At 34.8% G+C, this 11,199-nt stretch overlaps 1 protein-coding gene across 1 annotated transcript in view; it reads left to right on the top strand.

The window, feature by feature from the left end:
• The window catches only part of SEPT14 (septin 14), a 117,450-nt gene that overhangs the window by 19,946 nt on the left and 86,305 nt on the right, over positions 1–11,199 (top strand). Inside the window, exons 3-4 of the mRNA XM_006918497.1 lie at positions 1,592–1,712; positions 2,083–2,278. Coding sequence (XP_006918559.1) covers positions 1,592–1,712; positions 2,083–2,278 — 317 coding nt within the window. The remainder of the gene's footprint in view (positions 1–1,591; positions 1,713–2,082; positions 2,279–11,199) is intronic.

The raw sequence follows: 11,199 nt of genomic DNA, 5'->3' as shown, positions 1-11,199 counted from the left end.
GGTAAGTCATTTGGACCCTGTTGAGTCATGGTACTATGCTTTATAAAGGTAGATCTATTTTAGTTATACTCTTTGATCTGGAATTAACCCTTTGACTTAGAATGTAGTCTTTAATTCTATAGCAAGGGGTTTTAAGAGATTAAATAAAAATTCCAAAGTGTTTATAAAACTTGTATAACTTGGGAGAAGCTTGAACTTTAAACTCTATTTCCTTAGGACTTCACAGGACCAATTCTGAAATACCAGTTTCAGAATGACAACTGTTTCAGAATGACAACTGTTTCAGAATGACAACTGTTCTCTCAATTTCCACTAATCTTTTTGTAGAAATGGCTGCATATGCAGAGTTAGGCTTAGTGAAGTATTCTAAAATTTTAGATTTGGGTTTCTTTTCTCTGTGGCTTCTTCTTCCAGGATTTCTTTCTCAATATTTTGATATTTTGGCTTTCTCAGTATCTTAGGCTTCTCAGCCCAAGATTGTCACTCTGTGCTTATGCTCTACTTCCCAAACACCTCATTCACTGAGACTGTGTGGATAAATGTGATTTCATCTATTATGCTACCCTTGTTTTCAGGGTTTGATTTCTTCTCATTTTGCCTTTTTTTTTCTTCCATTGCCTTCAAAACAGTTGTTTTGATTGTTAATGTGTGAGGAGGTAAATGCTATAAGTTACTATGATATCACCATAAAGAAGGAATGTACACACAATTTTGTACCTTACCTTTTTTACTTAATGTTTTCACATAAATATTTTTCAGTTTATTAAAGCACTTGCCATAAATAGCTCTAATAACTTAAGGATGTCCCAATGTGTGAATAAATGTATCATTATTTATTTGGATATTCTCTTATTTCAGGGAGTCATATTAAATGTTATATTGAATGTTAAAAAGAAAGCTCAAGTAAATAGTTTCTACCGAAAGCATTTGTGAAGTTTTGTAGTCATTTCGGAGAGGTTTTCAGGGATTAAATTGCTATAGACAGTTAAGCTTTCTTTGAATTATTTTTTTCCACCATTTAAAAGTAATCAGTTGGTAACTTTATGTGTAATATTTATGGATTTCTAATTTTCTAGATTGATGTTATTAGCAATAGATTCATTTAACAATTTGATAAAACAAGAGTTCTCAGAAGGCGTATGACAAATTTAAAGTCAAAGATTTTGTTGCTTTTATAAAAAATTTCAAATTGACTTTGGTTTTCTTACATGTGTTAACATATATTGAGTTGCTTAGATATATTAACACACTGAAACAGAATGAAAGGATGCTAATTTTTAAATTTTTTTCTTAAAAAATAATTTATTATTTTAGAGTAATTCACTGAACTTCATTTTGGTATTTCTTTAATTTCCTATTTTTAAATTTAGAAACAATATCTTTGAGTGTGATTACAGATAGAGATACTATTTATAAAAATGATAGCAAAATGTATGTGTCTGAACAAGGATTTCTTTGCTCACAAATTTATTTCATTTCATCTTGCCTGAGATATGATAATCAAATGATAATCCAAATTTCTTTGAAATATTATAATTATGTTTTCATTTATAGTTCCTTTTTTAATTAAAATCTTTTTTTTTTCCTTAAGCAAAGAGAAGATAATATTCGTTGCTTAACTATGCTTGGTCATTTTGGTTTTGAATGTTTGCCTCATCAGTTGGTGAACAGATCTATTCAACAAGGATTCTCTTTTAATGTTCTCTGTGTGGGTAAGTGCTAAACTTCTCATCTGAATTATTACTTAATTTTTCCAAATGCTCATTTCAACTTATCTTCATCATTGTAACATTGTGTTGTTAATTCAAGAACATATCTTTGTTTTCATTGATTTCATCTTCTAGCCATGTTATTTAAACATTTTTTCTTTAAATGTTTCAGTGCTTTTCAAAATCAGATATATCTTTGTGTATATTTTCTTGTTATATTCTGTTAATGACTGAAGGTGTCAGGATAACATGTACAGTTTCAAGGACATCTCTGTCTTTGAAGTATTTGGGATCTTTTATACCACCATAGGGGTTCAGAAGTTTCTCCTCAGCCATCTTACACTCTTTTTTGATGTATCTATCTTTATTACAGGAGAAACAGGAATTGGAAAATCAACACTAATTGACACATTGTTTAATACTAATTTGAAAGACAAAAAATCCTCACACTTTTATTCAAATATTGAACTTAAAATTCAGACATATGAACTTCAGGAAAGCAATGTTCAATTGAAATTAACTGTTGTGAAAACAGTGGGATATGGTGATCAAATAAACAAAGAAGCCAGGTTAGTGTTTTCTTATTTTAATTAAAAGATTTTCTTATTTTAAGGATTTTTCATCTTTCTCCATAGACTAAATTGTAATATTCTTTAAAGACAATTGAAACCTTTCCTCCCAGATTTTACTGTTCCCTAATCAAGTATTGTTCTCTTCTTATTATAAAATTGCCATTTTGTATCAAGTTGTCTGTTTCCTTACTATATTTTTTTCATTTTTTTAAAATTAAGTTTATTGGGGTAACAATGGTTAATACAGTTATATAATTTTCAGGTGTACATTATAATTTGACATCTGTATATTCTATTGTGTGTTTACCATCCCAAGTCCAGTTTCCTTCAGCTACCATGTATTTGATCCCCTTTAACCACTTCACCCTCCCCCTAAACTCTATACTTCACCCCTTTACCCTGTCTACCTCCTCTAACATCCCCCATCCCACTAGTAACCACTAGCCTATAGTCCTCTGGTAACCACTAGTCTATAGTCCATGTCCATGAGTTTCTGTTTGTTTGTCCTGCTCATTCGTTGCTTTTAGGTTTATATCCTACACATATGTGATATCATGTGATTTTCAACTTTTTCTGTCTGGCTTATTTGGCTTAGCATGATTATTTTGAAGTCCATCCATGTTGTCGCAAATGGCAATATGTCATCTCTTCTTATGGCTGAGTAATATTCCATTGTACATATGTACTACAGCTTCTTTAGCTAGTCATCTATTGTAGGACACTTCGGTTGCTTCCATGTCCTGGCCACTGTGAATAATGCTGCTATGAACATCGTTGTGCAAATATTTTTTCGAATGGGTTTTCAAGACTTTGGGGTAAATACCCAGTAGAGGGATTGCTGGATCATATAGTAGATCAATTCTTAGTTTTTTGAGAAAGCTCCATACTGTTTTCCATAGTGGCTGTACTAATTTGCAATCCCACCAGCAGTGTATCAGGATTCCTTTTTCTCCACATTCTCTCCAACATCGTTATTATTTGTTCTGTTGATTATAGCTATTCTAACAGGTGTGTGATGAATCTCATTTTGGTTTTGATTTTCATTTCCCTAAGAGCTAGTGATGTTGAGCATCTTTGCATATATTTGTTGACCATTAGCATGTCCTCTGGAGTGAAGTGTCTGTTCAGGTCCTCTGCCCATTTTTTGGTTGGATCATTTTTGTTGTTGTTGTTGTTGTTGTTGTTATTGAGTCGTATGAGTTCTGTGTATATTTTGAATATTAAGCCCCTATCAGAGGTGTTGCTTGCAAATATATTTTCCCATTTGGATGGTTGTCTCTTTACTTCGTTCACGGTTTCTTTTGCTGAGCAGAAGCTTTTTAGTTTGATGTAGTCCCATTTGTTTACTTTTGCTTTTACTTCACTAGCCTTTGAGGTCAAATTCATAAAATCCTCTTTAAGTCCAAAAACCTTGAGTTTAGATCCTACGTTTTCTTCTACGCATTTTATTGTTTCGGGTCATATATTCAGATCCTTAATTCATTTTGAGTTAATTTTGGTATGTGGTGATAGACAACAGTCTAGTTTCATTCTTTTGCAGGTGGCCTTCCAATTTTCCCAGTACCGTTTATTGAAGAGGCTTTCCTTTCTCCACTGTATGTTTTTGGCTTCTTTGTTGAAAATTATTTGCCCATGTAAATATGGATTTCTTCTGGACTCTCTATACTGTTCCACTGGTATGTGTGTCTGTTTTGCTGCGAATACCATGCAGTTTTGATTACTGTCGCTTTGTAGTATAATTTGAAGTTGGGCAGAGTGATGCCTCCAGCCTCACTTTTTTTTCCCTCAGGATGGCTTTTGCAATTCGGGGTCTTTTGTGCTTTCATATAAATCTGATGATTTTTTGTTCTACTTCTTTAAAAAATGCCGATAAGATTTTGATGAGGATTGCATTAAATCTGTATAATGCTTTATGTAATACGGTCATTTTAACTATGTCAATTCTTCTAATCTATGAACACGAAATATCTTTCCATTTCTTTGTATCTTCTTCTATTTCTTTTAATAGGGACTCATAGTTTTCATTATATAGGTCCTTCACATGTTTCATTAAATTTATTCCTAGGTATTTTATCCTTTTAGTTGTAATTGCAAAAGGAATTACACTTCTTTTTCTGACATTTATTATTAGTGTATAGGAACGCTTTGGATTTTTCAATGTTGATTTTGTATCCAGAGACTTTACTGTATTTGTTTATTGTTTCTAGTAGTGTTCTTGTGGAGTCTTTGGGGTTTCCGTATAGAGAATCATGTCATCCACAAATAGTGACAGTGTGACTTCGTTTCCTATTTGGATGCCTTTTATATCTTTCTCTTGTCTGATTACACTCTCTAGGACCTCCAATGTTATATTAAATAACAGAAGCAATAGTGCACAGCCTTGCCTTGTTCCTGATGTTAGAGGGAAGGTTTTTAGTTTTCCACCATTAAGTATAATATTGGCTGATGGTTTGTCATATATGGACTTTATTATGTTACAGTACTTCTATACCAATTTTGTTAAGAGTTTTGATCACAAGTAGGCGCTGTATCTTGTCAAAGGCTCTTTTTGTATCTATTGATATGATCATTTGATTCTTTTTTAAAAATTTCATTATGTGATGCATCAAATTAATTGATTTGCGTATGTCGAACCATCCCTGTGCCTTTGGGATGAAGCGCACTTGATTGTGGTGTATAATCTTTTTAATATGTTGCTGTATTTGGTTCGCTTGTATCTTATTAGGATTTTTGCAACTGGGTTCATGAGAAGTATTGGTCTGTAGTTTTCTTTTTTCATACTATCCTTACTAGGTTTTGGTATCAGGATGATATTTGCCTCATAATATGAGTTTGGAAATGTTGCCTCCTTTTCGATTTTTTGGAAGAGTTTGAGGAGTATAGGTATTACATATTCTTTGAATGATTGGTAGAATTCAGTGGTAAAGCCATCTGGTCTTGGACTTTTACCTTTTGGTATGTTTTTGATGATTGTTTCAATTTCCATACTGCTGATCAGTCTATTTAGATTTTCCAGATCTTCTTGATACAGCCTAGGAAGGCTGTATTTTTCTAAGTACTGGTCCATTTCTTCAAGGTTATTAAATTTTTCGTATTATTCTTGTATGATTCTTTGTATTTCTGTGATATCAGTCATAATTTCCTCTCTTTCATCCCTGATTTTGTTTATTTGTGTCCTTTCTCTTTTTTCTAGTCAGGTGGTTGTCAATTTTATTGACCTTCTCATAGAACCAGCTCTCTGTTGTATTTATGTTTTCTATTGCTTATTTGTTTTCAATTTCATTTATTTCTGCTCTAATTTTGATGGTTTCTTTCCTTCTGCTGAGTTTAGGCTTCATTTGTTCTTCCTTTTCTAGTTTTTAAAGATGATACATTATGTTGTTTATTTGGGCTCATTGTTGTTTTTGGAGATAGGCCTGTAATGATATGAACTTTCCTCTTATGACCACTTTTTTCCATGTCCCAAAAGTTTTGATATGTACTATCATTATCATTTGTTTCTCTGTATCTCTTGATCTCTGTTTTTATTTCTTCTCTGACCCAGTTATTCTTCTTTAATCTCCATGTATTTGTGTTTTTTTTCCTGCTTTTGTTTTGCAATTGGTCTCTAGTTTCAAAGCACTCTGGTCAGTGAATATGGTTGGTATCATTTCAACCCTCTTATATTTGTTGAAGCTATCTCTGTTTCCCAGTATGTGGTCAATTCTTGAGGATGTTCCATGTGTATGCGAGAAAAATGTATAAGCAGTTGTTTTGGGATGGAAGGCTCTGTAAATGTCAATTATGTCTAGTTCGTCTAATATGTCTCTTAAGGATGTTATTTCCTTATTGATTTTCTGTCTGAATGATCTGTCCATGTTCTAGAGTGGGGTATTTAGTTCCCCTACTATGATAATGTTTTGGTCTGTTTCTCCCTTTAGTTCTGTTAGTAATTGCTTTACATATTTCGGGGCTCCCTGATTGGGAGCATAGATATTAATAAGTGTTATGTCTTCTTGGTGCATGATTCCTTTTATCATTATGAAGTGTTCCTCAGTATCTTTCTTTACCTTTTTTATTTTGAAGTCTATTTCATCTGATATTAGTACCGCTATTCTCACTTTTTTCTGAATGCCATTTGCTTGAAATCACATTTTCCACCCTTTCACTTTGAGTGTATATTTGTCTTTGGAGCTGAGATGTGTGCCCTGGAGGCAGCATACTGTTGGATTTTGTTTTTTGATCCAATGTGTAACTCTGTGCCTTTTTATTGGTGAGTTCAGTCCATTTACATTTAGGGTGATTATTGAAATATGCGGTCTTCTTATAGCCATTTTATCTTTTGCTTTCTGGTAGCTTGGTGTTTCTATTGCTTCTTTGTCCTTGTGTTTCTGTTTTCTTTATTTTGGTTGGCTTTTGTGGGTTTTCCTCTGCTTCTTCTTGTTTTATGTTATATACTTCAGTTCTGAATCTTCTGTGTGCGCTTACTATTATGAATATGTAAAAATAGTTATATATATACAGTTGTCCATTTTCTTCTGCACGTGCCTTATCTCCATTTCCCCTTTGAGAATTTGGATCTTTGAATCCTCCCTTTTTCATTCATTATTTTCTCAATTCGTTTATGTATATGCTGAATTTTCATTATTATTTTGCTATAGCAATTCTCTTATTATTTAAGCTTGTAATTCTCCATTCTTAGTAAGAGTCGCACTCCTCTGCTTCTATTTGCATGATAGTCACTTTACTCCTAATTATGTATTTTTTTTATTGTTTTAGGTGAGCTGACCCCTCTCAGTATTTCTTATAGTGCAGGCCTCATAGTGGAGAATTCCCTCAATTTTTGTATATCTTGAAAGGTCTTACTTTCTCCTTCAAGTCTAAAAGAGAGCTTAGCTGGATACATTATTCTAGGCTGGTAGTTTCTTTCACTTAATAGTTTGAATATTTGATTGCATTCCTTTCTGGCTTGTAAGATTTGTGCTGAGAAGTACGAAGATAATCTACTGGGTTTTTCTTTATATGTTACCATTTTATTCTCCTTGGCTGCCCTGAGAATTTTATCTTTGTCATTGATTTTTGATAATTTTAATACAGTGTGTCTTGGAGAAGGCCTTTTTGGGTTGAGGTAATTGAAGTTGGTGGTTGTAGCTCAGCTTCAGCTTTATAACCATGGTTGGTAAAAATCAACTATTGTTTTTCTGCCGTCCCGCTTCTCTGCTTTCTGCCATGATGAATAAGCAATGCTGCCGGCTGTGTGGAACTCACAGCTCTGTCAGGCAGGTCTGTTCAGGGAACTCGCTGCTCTTTCTTCCCTCCCCTCCCTCCTACAGGGAACTTGGCAGCTGCGAGAGGCAGGTTCTTTATTTGTCCCAGTCCACCACCCGACACCCTGGGTTCTGACCTGTGGTAACATTTATGTGCAGATCTGCTGAGACGTGCTGGCGTGCAGTTTGGGTGTTTTTTTGTTGTTGTTGAGTTTTAGATGTTCAGCTTATTGTTGTTTCAAGGGGAGAGATCTAGGGACATCTCTCACTTCACCATGTTTCTGTGGTAGCTCTTATGCACAAATCCCATGCTTAGACATGCTGGTGTGCAGTTTTTGTGTTTTTTGTTTAGTTTTAGATGTTTAGCTTATTGTTGGTTCAAGACGAGAGATCTAGGGACAACTCTCACTTTGCCACGTTTCTCACCCCAAACAAGCTTCGCTGCGGGTCTAGACCCAGGGCATCTTCAGCATCCAGGTACATGTCAGCCTTTGCTTTACCAGTAGTTGCCTGTGTGACAAAGCGAACACACCCGTCAATAGCATGTCTTCCCCAGCCAATGGACTCTGTTCTCCATTCTTTATTCCTGTTTTTGATATATGTTTTTTCTTCTTAACGTAGCCCCTCCAACATTTCCTGTAATATTGGCTTGGTGGTGATGAATTTCTTTAGCTTATTTTTATCTGAGAAGCTCTTTATCTGTTCTTCAACTCTAAACGATAGCTTTGCTAGATAAATTATTCTTGGTTGTAGATCCTGGGTCTTCATCCTGTGAAATGTTTTGTACCAAGCCCTTCTGTCCTGCAAAGTTTCTTTTGAGAAATCAGCTGTCTATGGGTGTCCCTTTATAAGTAATTATCTGTTTTTTCTCTTGCTGCTTTTAATGTTCTTTCTTTGTAGTTAACCTTTGGCATATTTTAATTATGACGTGTTTTGTGTCTCTTTGGATCCCTGATTTTCGGAATTCTCTGAGCTTCCTGGGTTTTTATGTTCATTTCCTTCACCAAGTTAGGGAAGTTTTCCATCATTATTTCTTCAAACATCTGTTCAACATCTTGTTTTCCTTCAGGTGCACCAATCAGATGGATATTTGGATCCTAATTAGTCTAAAATTATTTTTATAGTCTTGACATCTTTTTTCTTGCCATTCTGATTGCCGGTTTTTGGCTTTCTTGTCCTCTAGATAGGTCATTTGATCCTTTTCTTTACTCACTTCGTTCATTCCTTTGTTCATTCCATTTAATATACTTCTCATCTCAGATAATGTGTTCTTCATTTCTGACTGGTTCCCTTTTATAATTTCTATTTAAATTTTTATGGTTTTTTAAATCTCTTTGTTAAAGTTCTCATTGAATTTATCTACACTTCCCAAAAGTTCATTGAGCATCTTTATAACCAGTGTTTTGAACACTGTTATCTGTTAGATTACTTGACTCCATTATATCTGGATCTCTGTTCTGTTTCATATGGTTTCTGCTTGTTTGTGTTCTCATTTTGGCTGCCTTTCTATGTTTGTTTCTATGTACTAAGCAAAGCTCTTAAGTCTCCTGGCCTTATTAGTGTGTATTGTGAAGAAGGTGTTCAGTGGCACAGTCTTGAGAGGGGTTCAGCTGCAGGCTAAATTTAGAATAAGCCTCTTCTCCTCCAGGGCCACCTGTTAAGATTAGCAATAAATCCACAGATGGCTGTGCTTATAGTTGCCTCAAAAGGCCACACCAGAAACTGAGGCCAGCTGGCTCCAGTATGAGTCTAGGCACTACTCAGAAAGGAGCACCTGACTTGTTGAGGATATACTTGGATGTGGCCTGGGTGGGGCCGTAAGTTGGGGAAGGTGGAGTTTCAGAGAATGCTCTGGGTGGAGTGACCTTTGTTATCCAGTTTGATGACTTCAGGGCTATGGTGGCTCTGTGTCCAGGCACTGGGAGGAGGGAGGGCTCAACAGGGAACAATGGATAGGGCAAGTCTCACTTTGGAACAACAACAGGGCAAGTCTCACTTTGACCCTCACTTTGACAATGTCTCCCTGTAAGTCCTTGGTGCCCCCTGCACTCAGCCAAATCAGTACTGGTGCTCAGAGCAAGCAGGTCTGTCACCACGAAAATCTGCTCATAGACACAGCCACTTTAAGAGGCGTCTCCCACTGCCACTGCCACTGCCGCTGCTGTTGCCGCGTCCTCTATCTCACTCAGCTGCTCGAGACCCAGCAGCCTTGCGTCCTTGCCCCATCCTACCTTCAGCTGTTGCAGGGTGATTTCTTGGATTTCTCCCTAGTTATATGGCTTGTTCATCTAGATCCCAGGCAATTATTCCTTGCTTCTGCTCCTTGTTATTGTCACTACTTCGATTTAGTCGCCAGAGGGATGAACAGAGCCTCTATCATCTATGCCTTTTTTTTTCTCTCCCTGGGCAAATAATTTTTGACAAAGGAGCCAAAAATATACAATGGAGGAAAGAAAACCTCTTCAATAAATGATGCTAGGAAAACCGGAAAGCCATATGCAAAAGAAACTAGACTGCTGTCACCATACACCAAAATTAACTATAAAAAAAGATGATGTATTATCTTGAAACCTATATAATTTTTCTAACCAATGTTACCCCAATGACTTTAATAATAATAAAAAATTGAAGAGGAGAGAATATGTCTTGACTGAAGCTATGAGACCAACAGTTTTTTATAATACAGCCAGGCTAAGACACTATAAGAAGAGAAAAACACACACCAACATCTCTCATAAATATTGACGTGACAATCCCTTACAAAATATTAGCAAACTCAGCAGTAAAATAAATAAATTATTCCCACAAGCAAGTGGGATTTATTTCCCAAAATGCAAAGAGAACTTAACATGAGTATCAATTAATACATCACATTTTTAGAATGAAAAGGGAAAAACAGATGATTATCTGAATTGATGCAAAAAAATGCATTTGAGATAAGTCAACACATTTTCATGATAACAGAAAACACTCAATAAACTAGGATTAAAAGTAAACTTCCTTAACATGATAAAAACCATATATGCATATCCACAATTAATATCATACTCAGTGGCAGAGCTGAAAGCCTTTCCTCTAAAATCAGGAACAAGTCAAGGATGCCTACTTGTGCCACTTCTATTCAACATAATATTGAAAGACATACTGAGACCAATTAGGAGTAAAAAACAAAAACAAAAGAAATCCAATAGGCAAAGAAGAAGTGAAATTATCTTTGTTTGCAGATAACATGAAAATAGTCTCATTTACAGTAACATAAAAAAAGAATAAAATACTTAAAAATAAGAAGGAGGTAAAAGACTTGTATACTAAAAACTACAAAATATTTATACAAGAACTTTAAAAAGACACAAATAAATGAAAAGATACACTGTGTTCATTAATTGGAAGATTTAATATTATTTAAATGTCTATCCTACTCAAAGCAATCTACACATTCAATGTTATCTTTATCAAGTTTCCAGTGGCTTTTAAAATACAGAAATAGAAGAAAAAAAAACAATACCAAAAGTCATACAGAAACACGAATGTTTCTAAATAGCCAAAGAAATCATGAAAAAAAAAAAAAATAAAGCAGAGTGGGGAAAAATGGCGTAGATGATAGAGGCTCTATTCATCCTTCTGGTGACCAAACAAAGTTGTGACAGACACAAAGAGTAAACAGCAAGAAAA

Source organism: Pteropus alecto, unplaced genomic scaffold (assembly GCF_000325575.1).
Source record: "Pteropus alecto unplaced genomic scaffold, ASM32557v1 scaffold68, whole genome shotgun sequence".
Lineage (NCBI taxonomy): Eukaryota > Metazoa > Chordata > Mammalia > Chiroptera > Pteropodidae > Pteropus > Pteropus alecto.
Note: the sequence above shows the minus strand (reverse complement) of the source record. Positions and strands in the feature narration are given on the sequence as shown.